An 18101-nucleotide genomic window follows, 5' to 3' on the forward strand; every position below is an offset into this window, starting at 1 on the left:
CTATTTATTGGGCCCCCAACTATGTCCTCATTATTTATGTACCTCCAAATGGTAAGCTTGTATGGACTTTTATGCAAAGCCAAGTTAGCGTCAATCTTAATATATAGTCAAATATATCCTGCTTTTATTATTGGGATGATAATTGCCTTCTTTGACACTATCCCACTCATAGGGTGAAACCCACTATAGGAGAGAGAGAGAGAGGATGTTAGGATAAATAGACACAATTAAGTAATGTGAACCAAAAAAAAAAAAAAAGGTGGTGAGAATAGGTTCACCCAACTTGATTTGAGTGTTGTTTAAGGTATTATATTTTTATTAAAAATATCTTACAAGATGTTTATCACATTAATTTATGACTATGTAATTTATAAACGAGTAATGCTAAGGGTTTTTTTTTTTTTTTTTTGTTTTTTTCTTTTCGCAAGAAAACTACAAGTAACAAAGAAACAAGAGAGGGTAGATCTTTTCCACTACAAATGGGAAAAGATGGAAGATGCGGTAGGTAAGTGGGAATGCAGCCGGAGAAAACTCTTGCCTTAACCCAATAAGCCACATGGTGGACGCAGAAATTTACACTTCTGTTAATTTTTCTTGCATTCCAGGAAAAGGAGGAAGGAATGAAGGAAATGGAGTCTAAGATGACATTCTCAATTTTCCAATCTGAGACTATGGAAGGGTGGAGAAGAGTTGTAATAACCAACTACGAGTCACCTTCCAAAGAGAACACTGAGAGCTTCAAAGATGTAGCCAGAGAAATTGCAAGAGAAGCTGCCAAAGCTTCCCCATATGCTAAGGGTATGTTACTTGTATAAAAAAATGTTAAGGGTCTGTTTGGGTGTGCGTTTGAGAGGCCTATTGTTTGACACTCAAATGGTCAAAAAATGACTAAAACGCACTTCTTGTACGCTTAAAAATGAAGCTTTTGTCAAAAAGTATTTTTTGACTTAAAAATTTAATTTCTCAAATTCAATCTCAAACTTGTTCTATATATTTTCTTTTTATAAATTACTATTAAATTTTAATTAAATAATAATTTTAAAAGTATAAAAAAGACACCATCATTTTCCACGTGATTTTGATTATTCAATTGCTATCATGGCAGTGCAGCCTGTGATGGACTTTGAAAGCTCAAAGACTCTGCCTGTCATTGACGTAAAAACTTAGGTGGCCGCCCATGGAGGAAAACCACCATAGAGAAAACGAGAGATTTTACACGAGCCTGTTGGATACTGATTAAGCTAAGTGTTGGCTTTTGAAATAATGGACGACTCCATTACCATTTTATATCCCTAATTTTTTTTTATTCTTTCATCGAATTTGGAAAACGCTACTTATTAAAAAAATAGCATATTACTAATGAGAATTGAGTATATTCATATAACTTTCATCGGGTTTTTAAGCTTTATATTATATAAAAGTTTTTAGCTAAAAAAATGTACTTTGATTTTATAAAGAAAAAGGGTATCTTCAAAAGGGCAAAAACTTTTTGCGAATAAATTATATATTTTTTTTTATCAGTTCTATCTATTCATATAACTTTAAAATGTACAATGGACCTGATCCATTTTATATGCATTGTTTGGAGAATTGACCGGACACAAGATGTGTGAATAGAAAAGGTAAATAAAGGCTAAACAAGTGTGGCTAACATTATTAAAAAAAAACATTATTAAAAGCACTTTTAATGTCATATGCAATTATGCATCATTAAAATATCACTTCTAGTGTGCTGAGGGGATTTGATTCCTCAAGGCTTTCGCCAATAAACAATTGTAGGGATAGGATAAAATCTTTGTTTTGCTCCCCCTTGTTTTTGCAAATAATTAGTGGATGGACTTATGTACAAAGTTTCCTTTTTAAAATGGGTTATAATTGTCCTCAATCAGCTGGGGCTATGTCTAATGAAGCGGAGGTCACTAGTTCGAATCTCTCTCTTTCTCTTGTACGGACATGCCAAAAAAAAAAAAAAAAGAGGGTTATAATATATATAAAGTATGTAATTTTTTAAAATGAGCACGAGAATCACGTGGTCTAAAAATATATATCAATTTAATAAATTATTTATATATATAAAAAAAAAAAAAAAAATTGCTTTAAAGGAGAATGGTGACTAGTGACTACACACTTGCTAGACCAGAATTTGTTAGCTGTCAAAAACAAATTGGAAGTTCAAAATGCCATTATGGTTTGCTAGTTGCTAGAAAATTGATTGGTTCAAAGCAGAAAAAAGATGAGTCGTCAAATTTGTTAAAACTTAAAGCAATGTATTGATTAGCTCAAAGCTGATAAAAAGAAGGAAAAAGAGAAACTGTAGGAAGAGCATTGACATTCTGTATTCATTTATCACATCTAACACGTAAAATTGTACCAAAGAAAAAAGAGGTGGACGAGAATGGGAGATGGAGAATGTGAAAAGGGGGAAATGAGGGAAAGGCCAAGGAGTAATGATCACCAAGTTGATTATCTTTTGAGTTGCTCCCAAAAGTCCACCTTGAATCTTGATAGTTGCAGACCCACTCCCTCCCTTTTTTCCTTTACAAAAAAAGGGTGCCGTTGAAAGCCATTCTCCTTTTTTATTTTTTATTTTTTATTTCTTTTATTTATTCAAGTCTTTTTTTTTTCTTTTTTTTTTTTTCTCTTTTTTTATGAAAGCCATTGTCGATATGATGATATAACGAATATTTTGGGTCTATGCTACCTACCTTGTGAATACAGGGTCAATTAATATTTATTCAGAGAGAGAGAGAGAGAGGAGTTATAACTTTGAGAAAATTATATTTTACCTTCTTAAAGTTTGGAGCGATTTGTAATTTGACCTCCAAAGTTTTAATTTTGGCAATTTACTCTCCCAAAGTTTCAAATTTTTGCAATTTGACCAATTGTATTCAAAACTTTCTACATTGCCCCTAATTTTTTTTTTTCAAAAAAAAAAAAAAAAATTGAGGTGGCTATAGCCACCCATTTGGCCATCTGACCATTTTTGCACCCTCAAATTTATTTTTTTATTTTTTGTTTTTATAAAAAATAAAAATTATGGGTAATATGAAAATTTTGGAATAATATTGGTCAAATTGCAAAAATTTGAAACTTTAGGGGGGTAGATTGCCAAAATTGAAACTTTGGAGGTCGAATTGCAAATCACCTCAAACTTTGGGGGATAAAATGTAATTTTCCAACTTTGAATCCCGTTTTGAAAAGACATGAAATCTTGTCTTTGTCAAATACGATCCAGGTTTTTCTATAATTAAATTGTTCAAATTGCATGTAATTCAAACAATTTCACCGAAAAATGAGTAGTGGGAGAAACCTAGGCTAAACGGTTTGAAATGCAGAGCCTACTTATCAGGAACAAATAAACCCTACAACCCTTGTCTCTCTTTGAGAATACCCAAATTGTATGTAATTATTATGAGCAATTGTAAGGCATCCTGGCCAGTCAAAGACAGTACACCAAGGGCGGAAAAAGAATGAAGCAGCACATGAAAGGTCAGTCGTGCTTGTCAATTGTCATATTACTCGGATGTAAAATTATAATATTACTAAAAACATGAACTATAGTCGTAATCTCAACTGGTGTGAAAGGTCTTTCCGTATAATATCTAGGCTTTACAGGTAGGAATTGAGGCCAACCAGTTTGGTATACATTTCTTAACTTGCAAGTTGCAACAAAATTCAACACAATTTGACGTCCCTAAAAGTCAAGACACAAAAAACGCCCATTAATGAGTTTCTTGTACTCATCCGCTTGGATTTACTATTCCATAAATTAAAAAAATAGTCTCCAAAAGGTAACTCAATCCGTTAAAACCACGCCTAATGAAGCGAAGGTCATTAGTTTGAATTTTCCTCTCCTCTCTTGTGCGGACATGTCAAAATAAATAAATGCTCACCTACAACTCATGTACAACATTTTTTTTTTGATGGTTGATATAGCTCCGATCACATGCTAACACGTGTCATAATTGTAAAAAAGTTATATACCAATTGTAGATTTAACTTCACTCGTATAAATTTGGCAGCAATATTGCAATCAGGCGCACATAGGGAATGACGTCTTTTTTGGTAAAAATTGTTTCTCCAAACCTAAATGAATTTCGGTACCTTTTTCAAATTGTCAAAACGTCCAGCATTTTTTACCAAAAAAAGAAACTATATTTGATTTAGTGAACATCAAGGCATCTATTACCCACCAATTCAATAGAACATAGCCTGAATTTACAATGAAAATTACCTATGGTCCAACAAAATAGGCAAGTCCGGACTTGGGCATAAAAAACAAACTGCCTATTATTCACAAATAGGAAAAAAAGAGGTCTGAAATTCCACTATAAACACATAATTAAAGCAAATTGAACGAGTGCCAACGCAGTAACCACCATTGAACAACAAGGAGCAAAACACGTGAGCTTTGAAGGGAACCAGAATGTGTCATGCCAAACAAGAGAGTGTAGCATGCTGTGAAACCCAGAATGTGCCATCATTTTCTCCTGCAGAAGAAAATTAGCTGCAACCTAGCCTCTATGTGCATGCGATACTAAGTACGTGCCAAAATATCAAGCTTGTATGAATGCAGAAAGTAACTGTTAATCAACGTATCTCTCCACTGTTGAATATATCTCCCTGCATGCCCTCTTTTCTGTAAATTCGTGTGCGCATTCACTGGAAGAGGAACCGCCTCTTCATTCCTGTCGTATTTTCTGAAGTGTGCAAAAGCTTTCTTTCACGATCGGCACGTGTTGAAGATCTCACCGCGCATTATGTCAACTGGCATGTGCTCAACCGTGTAGCGCTCAGGACCAAGGTACACACCTGTCTTCTCCAAAAGAGCAACACTTTCATTCCTACCATATCTTGAAGCATAGAGCTTCAGGTACTCGATGTCCTATTAAGGCACCCCAAACATATATTTTATCAAAACATGCAATGTAGACTTCGCATATTATGAAATCACATGAGGAAGATAATGAAGAATACTGGATAGAAAAATGAATATTATGCAATGTAAGTGCAGGTGTTGTGATTCTGAAAATTACCGAAGATAACAGTCGAATCTTACTTGTTAAATATTACTTCCACCTCTAGTAATTAACTGGCAACTTATTAAACCAAACTATTCGTAGCCCCATGAAAAAAAGGAATGTGCATGAATTCAAAGATCATTTCACCTGCAAGCCACTGAGAATGCGTTCTAGTCTAACTGAAGCAACTGGTTGATGTGAAGATGAGAACACCTCACCAGGGTAAAACAAAACCCCGTCTCCAGGGGGAAGGCCGCGCCTAAATCTTATCTGATTAGGCAGACACAACATTTCAGCAAACACACGTACACATATGGAGATTCGAAAAGGTACCATTCGAGTTTATAAATGATAAAGGACCATGAGGCCAGGCTACCTCAGCACTGGGAACCGAAGCCTTCTCATAGCAGTTGGCACCCCAATATAAGAATCCAGTACCACCTTCTTTCCATACACGCCAAAAAACAGCACGGTGTTGTGTACCTCGCATGCCAAGGTGCCAATTGGGATGGGGATCGGATGGTCCCATGCACACATATGTCCACCACTCCTACACGAAAAACAGGCTAAATCCTTTCAGCAAGTAAAAAACAGATGCAGTCCAAACAGGTATTGTTTAGAAATCAACAGGGTTATCAAGCATTCGGTGCAATAGGAATCAAGGGGAAATCCCTCTGAAAAACACAAACTGTCTTGTCATATTATAGATACGTTTGACCAAAAATGTTAACCATATATCCCATGCAGCCCTCACTGCATTTCAAAGAAAAAACAATAACAATGATTGAAACATTTGAGTTAAAGTATATCCAACGATTAGAATAAATCGTCAAATGAGATAAAACATTTTTTCCATGCATAATTTTTTTTTTTTAAATATAAAAAATAAAAAATTGCAATGCCATTGAGATTGGAAAGCTCATAGTTAAACTTCACACTCAATAAGGAATTACCCAAAGAATGCCCAAATCTTGCTAGGTTATATTACAGAAGTGCTAATACCGTTCAATATAAACAATAGCTACCTTTAAGTAAGATACGCTGCCTAAATATCATGTACATCCTTCATTATAACATTGCAACTACTAGAATACTAATTAAATGATTAAATTGATATTTCTTTTTGTCGGTTTACTTTTAGAATAACTAGTAATTTAACATAGTATCAGAGTAGGGGTTAGTTTGAATCTTGACTCTATATTATACCTCCCATGTAAAAATAAATATTTTATGTGTTAAGCCTCATTTATTAAAGGATAGTTTGGGCCTACTCATGAATAGGAATGTTAATATATTAAGGGAAAAATAAAATTTAGTTTCAAGGCTTTCATGCGATTTCAATTTAGTCAATGAATTTCCGATTTCAACAATTGAGTCCTTTGATTTTCCTCTAATTTCAAATAAGTCCCTCCATCAATTTACGATCTAATTAATTAATGGTGTGCTGCATCAAACCAATCAATTGATGCCACATAGCTTTCGTTTGACACGTCATAAGCCAACTATACATACCTAGTGACACATTTACTTTAAATAAATAATAATAATAAAAGAAGAGAGCCACCCTTAACTAGTGAGAGGGCCGCCCCTCACCACATGAGGGGTGGCAGCCCTATCCTGTGAGGGCAGTGTCCACTCATCATCCCCCCACCAGTTAAGGGTGGTCAACCATCCTTTATATATGTGTGTGTGTCCACAAATACCACATCTAAACGCATGAAATCAAATCAATAGTTCTAATATCATCTATCCATTAAAGAAAACGGAATTTAAGCACAGAAGAGTTTTAACCCAGGTCTGTAGTTTGCCCCTGTACGGGACTTTACCAACTAAGCAGCTGATATCTCCAGCAGTCTACTCATTCCAATGTTATACACTACCTAAAAAAAAGGCATATCCAAGTAACAGACTGTCCCCCCCCACCCACAACCCAACCCAACCCAAAAAAAAAAACAAAAAGATTCAGCATTCTATTCAACACAATAATTTCTGCCTAGAAGATTGTTTATGATACATATGGACAAATCTTTCTGAAATTTTTTCAATGAATGAGAGACCCCAAAGGTAACTTAATCAATTAGGGACCATGCCTCATGAAGCAGATGTCACTAGTTTGAATCTCCCATTCCCTTCCCCCTTGGGATAAAAAGTTACTTGTATAAAAGAAAAAAATTTAATGAAAGAGAGAATATAGGAAACACACTGTATAACAAATTAGATTAAAGAAATATTCACAAGATAAAGAAGATTATAAGCCACGGGCAGCGGCTCCACTTGAATATTACCTCACCATTCTCAGGTTGTAATTCAGCAATAATATCCTTGACCAAATCCTCTCGATTGCCAAGCACCCACTCACTGCAATAATAAAGTCCTAAACTTTTAGGCAGTAGAAGACACTGGACTAATTGCGAGATGCATCATATGATTTCTACAACATGAGCTAATATACTCTAAGGAGACTAAGGCAGAAGCCTCTTTAATACTACATATAAAATATAAGTCATGAACAAAATAAGTTCAACCTTGCAGTCCTGCAAACATTCATGTCATGGCCAGTGAGTATTCACCTTCAAATCTTTAAGTGCACAATCAAACCTAAGATCTAGTTTGGTAACCATGTATACGATAAAAGTGAGAATATTGATGAGTTCTGAAGATATATTGGTGTCAAAGTTTAAGAAAGATCTCCTGTAAGAGGTGCCTGTCATGCTGAGTACAGTCAGTTAAGACACAATGGATAAAACAAGTCACTGAGATAGCCCAAGACCAATCTCAACCCGAAATTCCAACAATAATGAGCATGACATTTTTTGGACTTCTAATGTCATAACCCATGGCCATCTCCCATAGTAGACAAGATTGACCCCAATTGTGACTGCAACATGAATCTTGCGCTCAAAACACAACCATTCACCTAAACAATTTTGTGACAGAAGAAACAGATATATGCTGCTCATGCATATAAAATATTTTCCTATTCTGACACAAGCTTTCTGCTGCATGGTGACATGATGAGCCCAAACCACCTCTTCAAAGAAATTAACCCCTATTGATAATGAATTAACTTAAAATAAAACCACTGTTCTAGAAACACTCAGCTTGGTACAATAACTGGCAGCCAGAGTTCGTATGAACTAGAACCCTTTGGTGAGTTGGTTGTGAATTATACATAATCCTTTGTCAGTTATCTTCTAGTTCAAACAAGCGAGATTAATACACAAATTCAAGTACAAGTATAGTTTTATATAATAAAACAAATCAGAAATATTTTTAGTGGCATTTAGAAAACCCAATTGACAAAGATACCTTGTACAATAAATTTGAGTATGAGGCCGCAGAAAATTTGGAACTTTCACAAAAGCCTCAAAAGCAGTAGGTGCAAGAGGTGCATCACTTGGTCCTACACAACAGATAAATCAAGGCAAGAACATAGTAAAATGTAAACCAAGGTTTTGCAGTAATTGAGAACATGCACAGATGTGCAAACAGACACACAGAGGGAGAATAAAGCAACAAATCCAATCAAAGAAAATTGTGACTAGCACCAATGAATGTTGATGTGATAATTACAAACAAATCCAATTCTATAGGTTACAAAAAGAGCCAATAGTCTGACATTTTAGTGTTAATGCTTAAACTTTGATTTTTTTAAAGGAGTATTAATTCCTGTACTGTGATGATTTTAACAATGTACAACACCAGTAGAACAAATGAAATGCTGTGTGTTTCTCAAAGAAAAAAAAATTATGCATCCATTTTGAATCATTAAAAAGTATTCAAAAGCAATATAATAAACCAATAAATTTAGATTCCAGTGATAAATCCCATTCTGAATTAAGTTCTTGAGCAAACCATATGCTATTATATTGCATTTTGACCAAACTAGGTTATAGATTCTATCTTTTCAACACCAAACAAATCTGATTCAACATCTACAGAAACATGATTTTCTTGACTACATAACTAGCATAAAGAATTTAGAATATAAGATACTTGCATCGTTTCACATGAATTTACACAGAAGATTGAAAGCTCGCCCTTGTCAATGGAACGACAAAGCAAAGAACAAACTCAAAAGTTCAATTCTAATTTCCCACCAAAAGAAAGCATCTTCATCTTTAGCTTCTGCTCAATTCGTAATTCATAAACTCTGATATATAGGGTGCCAAAATAGTTTTCCTTCTTTCATTGGTATTATCTTAAATATAACAATCTTGTCAAGACAATTTTTCATAGACAATCCTGTAGAACAATATAGTCTCATAAAAGACCATCATCACCAATAGGATCCCAAGCCTTAAGAATATCACACCTTGAATTTTTCCTATTTTCATCTTTCCCACCACTTCTCTATGCTAGAAATCCCAATTCTTTCACCTATAATTTCTAATGCTAGTAATATTGTCAACCCCTAATTGTTAAATCACCACTAAACCCAAAAGCTTAAGCTGATAGGAAAAAGTAAATTTAATCATTTAATCTATACTTTATCACACCCCCTCAGATGTGGGCTCAAACTTCCTTCTTATAGGTGATGTCCAACACATAGAATATCTTAATTAAATGGGGGGTGAATGATAGAGTGGTCCAACACGTAGAATATCTTAATTAAATGGGAGGTGAATGATAGAGTGGTGATTTAATATGGTATCAAAGTGGTGATTTAACACTAACTCATAGATCATATCAACTTGTATTTGATATTGATTCATTAGTTATCGAATCCAATGATTTGGGTTATTGAACTATAACATATCAAAACCTGCAAGCAGACTAATAGATCAGATTCAGACCATAAATTGATCCACGTGGCCAGACCAAAACCAAGAAACACATCAATTTACATTTATGACCATTTCAAGAAAAAATCCATCGACTAGATAGTCAAAAGTTTAGAGCCCTTTAAACGATACCAGAAAGCCACAAGATCATGGAAATTTTAAAGATCATACAAATAGAATGATGGCAACACAAATGTGGTCGCTAGTGTTTTCTCTTTTTGTGGTCCAATTAGTGATGCCAAAGAGAATTGTTGATCTGCATGCTTCTTGAAAAAGAAAGTTTGGCCATCACAGAAGCAGTAAAATACAGCATGCTATTCCACAGTAATTTTTTTTTTTCTTTTGATGAGTAAACGAGGGGTGCAACCCGAGAACCTATTCCACATTGTCTTATGTGGTCCATTCGCAGAGGATGGGGAATAGTCCAACATTCACTGTGTAGAACATTTTCATATCCCTTAAGTCTTCATTCTTGCGGTTATTGTATGACTGGGATGTTGGCTGTACGCAGTATCCAACCTTCCTCTTTTCTTTTCCGTTCTTTTTTCCTTTTTCTTTTTATTGTTAAATTTCAGATTGTAATTTAGGGGCTCTCCCACACGCATCCTATGTACTTCGGTGTTTGTCTTTCTCATAAAGTATTTACTAATTAAAAAGGGGGAAAACAGAAGGAAGTAATTATACATAAACTGTGAAGTTAAAAGAGAAGGTAGATAACTCATACCGCTGTAGTAACTAGTTAAGACACGTGCGTCAGGAGCATGAGCGTGGATCTCACTGGCCATGGTGCGAATGGAATCATATTGTTCCAAGTTTAGAGGCTGACAAATATTAGGGCATGCACATCATCTCATCAGGAAATTATAACGAATGGCATTGCTTTAAGAACCATTTGAAGAATTGATACCAAGCAACTGTATAAATTGAAGCAAATAGAAAGGGAAAAGATGATATTTTATAGTGTATTCTGCAGAAGTGCAAATATAATTTAAAATTTATCCCGAAACACTACCTCTTTGTTAATCCATTTTCTTAATTAGACAGCCGTACATATAAGACAAATAACCAGCTATTTACATTATTTTATCATCCTGAGGCATTATTTCTTAGTAACATGATAAACAAAAGGTCCCTTTTCCGGTCATACCTCATCCCACAAGTAAAAATAAGCTTTCTTCCAGTGAGTCTTTGTCCTCAATATCTCAATTTCTTTCTGCAAGTAATCCTTCGCAGCATCACTACTGTTACATCACAAGTGGGTGGAGCTCATCAGTTTTCACTGTAAATATACCTGACAGAAGCAAATGTGGACAACTGACTGTATACCTGGAGACTGCTCGACTATATGGTACAGCATATGCTGCTAGTCGCGGGTCTGAAAAATATTCATCTGATTTTGGATGATTGGCTAGAATAGCCAAAAAAATAAAAAATAAATCAGCATCTGTATAATCTGAAAAATTCTTATCACAAAAAAACAAGGGAAGGTGTTGTCTAAGAATTAATTAGTAGATACTAATGAAATTATTTGCCTCGCTTCAGTAAACTTACCTGGCCACGGGCAGGTGTATGTCAACACACGCATACTATCACCCCATCTGCAGAAATATGGGCTGATTCTATATTGAAGAAGCCACTTGAAATGCCGGTCCAATGCTTCATACCACTCATCAGTCCCATGTTTAACACCAAAACGGTCCTCAATTACAGTATCAGATATCTGAAATTAAGTTAAAGAAACAAACAAGCAAACCCCTCTGATAAAATCTATTTTCTTCATAAAGATTTCGATTAAGTGTTAGCTTACAACCCAATGCCCCCAAATAATAATTTAAATCTAAGAATAGCCAGGGTTCACATTGAAGAAAGGATGGATCATGGTATTAGCAATGCACATATTCATTGGTGGCAGACCTGCGCAATGCAGCATCTCTCCATATTCCATTTGCATGAGTATAGTATTTTAGTTGGCCATGCTTGTTTCCGTACTCTATACCCATTGATATATTTGCAATGTACTTGATGGCATAAATATAAGAAAGTAAATATTCTTCATTCTTGCAAAATGTATTTGACCTTTAAATTAACAAGTTTCTATGCACTTACATCTTAATTGGCTTAAACTTCATTCTATATAACTTTACTCCTTGATTTGCTTTGAGCTATATATTGACTGCACTTGTATGGGACTTAAATACAACTATTTTATTAAAAGAAAACTTGCGATGTATATTTCAAAGAAAACCCCAAGTTTAACTTCCCAAAAATTCAATTTGAAACAGAGAGAGGATACACCAAACACAGCAGGAAGAGAAGGAGTTGCAGGAAGAATGAAGTCCCAAACTGTCAAATGTAACTTCACACGTATTGACAGGTTTGAAATAGCATCTTCATCCATTATATCAACTGGCCCATTATCTGAAAAGAACTCAGAAAATGATGGAGATAGAAGAACTCTTCTTAAAGATGTACTTGCGGATTTCACTCTTTCTACCTAAAAAACAGATGCTCACATGAACATTGCCAAGGTTGACAAGAATATTCAAATTATACACAAAGAATATTCAGAACCCAACCACTTCTCCCAAAGGTTTTCCATCAATGGGCTCCACAATGTCCAGACAGCTCCTAAGTTCTGTGTAAAGTTGATGCCTCTCAGCTTTGCCCAAGCATTGTGCTGGAGACCTGCAAAAGTCGAAATGGAAAATTCAGAGAACTCCATATCCATATTGCAAGTATTTTATAACAGGAATCCTAATCAGCCATACTGAATGACCACAAAAGTTGATAATACAGTTAAAAGTGATTTAAGTTAATAGAAAAATGGACTCACCCTCCATCTGTTTTTATAGCAGTAATGATGACCTCCCCCTCATATTGACCTGGGGGCTGCATGCCTGGAACATCAATGGAAACCCAAACTGCGGTGGTCTCTCTGCAATTTCGAGAAAAAGAAAACCATCTCAGTGTCAGGCAATCAATCAGAATTCATCCATTTAGTCAAACCACAGTAAAAGAAGCACTATCAAATTAATGTGGTTAGTACCCTGGACTTAGGCTTATTTGACTAACTGGAAGATCAAGGGGCACAAGAGCATCTGGAACACCTAAAATGGGTACTACACGCCGCATCATTAATGATTGTCCAACAACCAACCTGCCCATATCCAATATCAGCAGATTATAAACAGGAATCGTAAATCATATAGCTATACCCAGAAGAATCTGTCTTCAAGAAACTAACCGATCACCACTCGTGGAGCATAAGTCATTACACTGAACCTGCACAACCCCTGCAACACAAGAACCTCCCCAAGAAACTTTTGGATGTATTGCAATTTGAACGCTTTCTCTTTCATTCCTAGCTGCCAGAAGATTTATCTTCAAGATAAACAAAATTTGGAAGTTAGATCACTATGGCCACTCACAAACATTAGAGTACATGCTGACTATAGAACATCTAGAAAGTTTATATGGTTCTACAGAATCAAGAAGCAAACAATATGCTCATATTTCTAAGTTATTACATTTTTTACATACTCTTAAAATAATTACAGATGAAAAAAAAAAAATAAAGGTAATACCGCCAAATGGAAAGTATTCATTTCTTTGTTTATTGTTTATAAGAAAACAGTTGACATATGAAACCATGTCAAGATGAGAAAGTGTTTGACTTAAGCTTGCAAAATAAGAAAGGGAATTTAATTATATATATATTTATATTTTACATTTCTATGCATGAAGAAAGCTTAAACTTCCTAGAATCACAGAAACCTTATCGGTTAACACCATAAAAAGGTCTACTACAAATTTTCATATACACATTGATTAACAAAATCTCAAGCTGTCCAAACAATAGAACCAAATTTATACTCTTAAAGTTTTTTTTAAGACCTGTCTGGCATCTATCTGCCTGACGCCAGGCTTTGCAGCCTATCTGAAGTCTCTATTTTCTTTTTCTCCCTTTTAAGATCAGAAAATTGGACAGCCGACTATCCTCTGACCAGGAGTAGAATCAAAGCAAAAACCTCTCCTCTCTTTTTTTTTGGCTAATACTTCCAGAGATTTTTTGTTCTAATATCACATCATATCAAAAGGAAAATGTTGTATATAAAAACATAGGTTCAAGCTAAAAAACAAAATGTATGCAATGTCTGCTGAAAACAAGTATGCTGACCATTCATAAGGAAACTTGCCACATGCTAGACGTAACATCCACTATGAATGTGGTGTACTTGTATCATATTAGGTTAGATTAGCAAAGCATGCAAGAATGCATGTCATACTCTTTTAAGTACTTACAACCACATGCATGTTTCTACTTGATATAAAACAATAAGCCATACATGCATATTTGGGCTATTTAATCTACACTTACCAGTCTCCACGACTGCTGAAAGTACTTGAAAATCATATCATATAGAAGAGACTAAATATAAACAACTAGGACCATGCATGCGTAAATGTGTTCATAGATCCTTAAGTACTTATTGGGATTATTTGGAGTGAAACTGACCAGAATACATGCGTACGCATGAACATATTGATAAAGGTACATTATATGATCAATTAGTCATTACACACGTGCATCTAGGACTATAATGGGCCTGCATCATTTGGGATCCACTTATTCTACAACAATGGACAATAGCCCATATATGCATGATTCCAAAAAAATTGATAAAAGTGCATGAATAAACACATTAACTAGTGTGCATTACCTGAGCAAATAATCATTATATTATACCAGTAGGACTTGGCATCTATGCGGTAGTGTAAACTACCGCATATCTGCGGGACTAGATTTGAATGGCCCCGATTTTATAAGGGATTTTCAACCCAAAAACTAACGGTGTTTTACCAAACGGTAAAACTAAATGTTTTTTCCGTCTATTTTCTTTCGTGAAAACTTTTCAAAACAAACATCTCCTTTTTCTCTTCACTCTGTACCACTTGCAACAGAGCTGTGATGCTTCCTGTGCCATGAGAGGCAAGGTTTGAGGAGTTGAAGGGAGCTGAAGAAATGATGGAGCTTTTGTCTGCTGTTAACTGTGTTGGGTCTTTCCCTGGTAAATTGAAGATGACCACCGAGATGAAGGAATTACATCTGGGTTTCGCTTCCATTGCTGTTATAGTTGATGCTAGTGTTATGGTCCACGGATGCCATACGAGAGAAGTAGGCAAAGGAGAGCAAGGACTCATCTCTGTTGCTTTGGTTTGTTTTTGTGTTGTCTGTCATAGACTAGTCTTCTCCAAGTGGAGCATAGGCAACTTCAAGTCATGCCTTCTTTCTCCATCTCTGTTCGCAATCCACTCTCCCTCTTTGGGAATAAAATCTAGCAATTTAGGACAGACCTCATTTCTCGAAGATCCACCTCGCGAAGAGAGGATAGACCTCGTTTCCCGCGTTGCCAATAGGTCTGTTTTGGATGGTTTCACAACAGAAAATAGACGGAAAAAAAAAATGTTAGGCCTTGTTGTTTGGTAAAACCCGTTAGTTCTTGGGTTGAAAATCCCTTATAAAATCTGGGCCATTCAAATTTAGTACCGCAGACCGCATAGAAGCCAAGTCCTATACCGGTGTGTGCATCTTAGAGTGTGAAGGGGGTAACTGACGCATGCATGTGATTCTTATGCAAGGATACAGGAACGCTGGTACGCAGAATATGAACAAGACTCACATGCATGAACATAAATATTAGAAGTCAGGACTCATACTGTGAAATGTACCTACATAATGAAAACATAATTGCAAGCATAGAAAAAAGGGTCTAATCATACTTACAGGCTCCAAGTCTCTCGGCATTTCTTGTGGACCAACATTCGCTGTGCTTGGCATGCACCATACATGCACTAAATCTGCTGACGGGGCCACGGTTGGGTCAATTGATCCCTTGATTGCATTTGTACCGTGAATACTATCGTCACTCCATCCATAAGCAGTCCCTCCACCAGCAACACCTTCAACTGGTGGCACCACAATATCCTGAGAATTCCCTGTCAAGTGCCTCAAAATTCGTCAGAACAAAAAAGTAACAAGAAAAAAAAAAAAAAAAAAATCTTCAAGTAATTTAAATTTCAATTGGCATCTACGCCAGTGAACCCTCACAAAGTCTAATTAGGTCCTGAGATTCGTTTGCTACTGAACATCCACAAAGTCTCATATAGCAAATTCAACAAAATCCAGAGTTCTTTACGAAATTTGAAAGCAAATCGATAATATTTAAAACACATCAATGATACTTTGCACATAATAGAACGCATGACCTTCCCTAAAACTTAGCATTCGAAAGCATTTTTTTGTTCTCTGGCCCGACACAAAAGCAATTCAAAAATCCAATAACACTAAATTTGAACATCTTTTCAACTAAATCACACTACATATCATTCAAAATCCAAGCGTGATAATTACAAATAACGAATTAACTGTAACTGAGATGAAAAGATGAAAAAATGGAAGAAAAACAAAATGAAAAGAAAAAGAAACAAATATTTCTGTGACAGAAACAAGAATCTCTTCACATGATAGTATTCGAATGTTTGCAATACGATTCCAATCCCTCTTTTCGTTTCCGTTCTTTTATTTTATTTTTCTAGTGATTTTCTCGGCAACCAAACGGGAGCAAAATGTTCAGATAACGACGCAATAAGAACAGAACCGCCACAATACGCAACGATTATAATCGAATTCAAATGCGAAGAGAAGTAAGGAAACAAGTGCGGAGACTAACCGGTGCTATCCATTTCGGTGCGGTTAATGATGGTGCGGTGCCTGTGATTACAGAGACTGATAATTGCTTTCGAGTTCGGTTACGGAAAGAATCGCCTGAGAGAGATGATCGCGTTTTTTAAGAGGTGCGAGAATGTTATGGGATGGAAAGTGATGTAAGTACTCCTAATTTTGCTATGACCACTCCGTTTGCTTTGCTTTCCCTTGAATAGAGTAAAGAACTCATTTTGACACTGAACAAGTGAACATTTCGCTCGTACTGGACACAGCAAATGCTGGAGTGCGTGTAGGGGTGTTAAACGAGCAACCCGTTCGTGAGTTCGCTCAGGATCGGCTTGTGCTCAATTCAATTATTAAATGAGGCATTTCGTGAATACAAATACTAATTCGAATATTAAATGAAGCAAGTTCGGCTCAACTCGGTTAAGCTAAGGCTCGAATTGGTAGTTGTTCACATAGTTACTTATATTAATATTAAAAATTGATGATTTTTTTTTTTTCCTAATAGCATCATTTTATTATAAAATAATGTATATCTTCTATCTTCGAAACCAAGTGTCTTGCTATTTTAACTCGGGTTTCATACTCAGCTAGCCAAGCTAAGTAAATGCGCATATGCAAGTTGGGTTCTTGAACCGTTTAAGAGTACTTGAAGTTTAAATTTATAATAAATTAAATATAAGAGCTCGACTTATTATGAATTTAAGCTTGGGCTCGATTTTTTTGCTCGCCCTTAAGTTCGGCTCGAGCTCGAGCTCGAGTAAAATTTAAACAAGCAAAGCCCAAATTAGGAAAGCTCGTTCAAGCTCAACTTGTTTACACCCTATGCGTGGATGTAATTTCCAATTTTAGCATGTTCGACAGTATATCTATTTTTATTTTTTTTTAAATGAACAAACTTCACAAAATTCATCAACTTTCATGCATTTTAAAAGTTTCATCAAAGGTAAATAACTCGTATTAAATTTTCAATTTCTCTCAATTACCCCCGTTTTATTATAATTTTTTTGTTAAGCCTTGTCAAAATTTTCAAAATATCCATATTTTCATATCATATAAAATAACATAAAAAATTGCAAAGATTTAGACCTTTATTATTTTATTTAAAAAATAAAAAAAATCTTTGCAACATCTTTGCAATTTTTATTTTTTTATATATATATAAAAAAAATGTATTTTGACAAAAATTAATGGAAAATCCTTACAGAATTTGGTAATTGAAATAAATTGAAAGTTCAATACCTTTAATTGATAGTTTTTAAACTTTGGAGATAGTGTCAAAATGAGTTGAAATTTTTTCTAAAGTTTCCCTTTTTTAGAAATAAATGTTATTTAGTATTCTAATTTTATTTTTCTATTCTTCATATTTTGAAAATTAACAATTAAATCTGTAGGATGTACACCTTCATTAATGTGAGTCCTCCAAATCAAATGATTGATTTTCAAAATATGAGGATGATAAAGAACCCAACAAAAAAAAAACCCTATTTTTAATTAAATAATAATAATAAAAAAAATCCCGACACATGGGTTCACGGATAGATCTAACCTACCCACCTTGTGACC

General features: G+C 35.0%; 1 protein-coding gene across 2 annotated transcripts; it reads right to left on the minus strand.

Moving 5' to 3' along the window:
- Nucleotides 1-4181: 4181 nt before the first annotated feature.
- On the minus strand, nucleotides 4182-16659 carry LOC132185733 (alpha-1,6-mannosyl-glycoprotein 2-beta-N-acetylglucosaminyltransferase). 2 transcript variants are annotated; one of them, XM_059599508.1, is made up of 16 exons: nucleotides 16537-16659; nucleotides 15591-15802; nucleotides 13050-13186; nucleotides 12852-12962; nucleotides 12639-12740; nucleotides 12382-12490; nucleotides 12099-12299; nucleotides 11357-11525; nucleotides 11132-11213; nucleotides 10953-11046; nucleotides 10530-10626; nucleotides 8331-8424; nucleotides 7307-7379; nucleotides 5398-5571; nucleotides 5169-5291; nucleotides 4182-4885 (listed from the first exon to the last, which is right to left on the minus strand). In XM_059599508.1, exons 1-16 carry the CDS (start codon nucleotides 16547-16549, stop codon nucleotides 4724-4726), a joined length of 1953 nt encoding a protein of 650 aa, XP_059455491.1. In that variant the 5' UTR covers nucleotides 16550-16659; the 3' UTR covers nucleotides 4182-4723. The 2 variants fall into 2 exon arrangements, with proteins under 2 accessions (XP_059455491.1, XP_059455492.1); XM_059599509.1 differs by lacking the exon at nucleotides 4182-4885 and having other exon boundaries at nucleotides 5204-5291; nucleotides 7312-7379.
- Nucleotides 16660-18101: the final 1442 nt, after the last annotated feature.

Source organism: Corylus avellana, chromosome 7, assembly GCF_965113065.1.
Source record: "Corylus avellana chromosome 7, dhCorAvel1.hap1.2, whole genome shotgun sequence".
Classification (NCBI taxonomy): Eukaryota; Viridiplantae; Streptophyta; class Magnoliopsida; order Fagales; family Betulaceae; genus Corylus; species Corylus avellana.

What these genes read in the sequence shown, in the direction of transcription:
- LOC132185733 (XM_059599508.1), bottom strand. An exon ending in GCTATAAAAACAGATGGAGG is followed by an intron (nt 12,491 to 12,638) that starts GTGAGTCCATTT and finishes CGACTTTTGCAG; the next exon opens with GTCTCCAGCACAATGCTTGG. An exon ending in TACAACCTGAGAATGGTGAG is followed by an intron (nt 5,572 to 7,306) that starts GTAATATTCAAG and finishes TTTTTCGTGTAG; the next exon opens with GAGTGGTGGACATATGTGTG.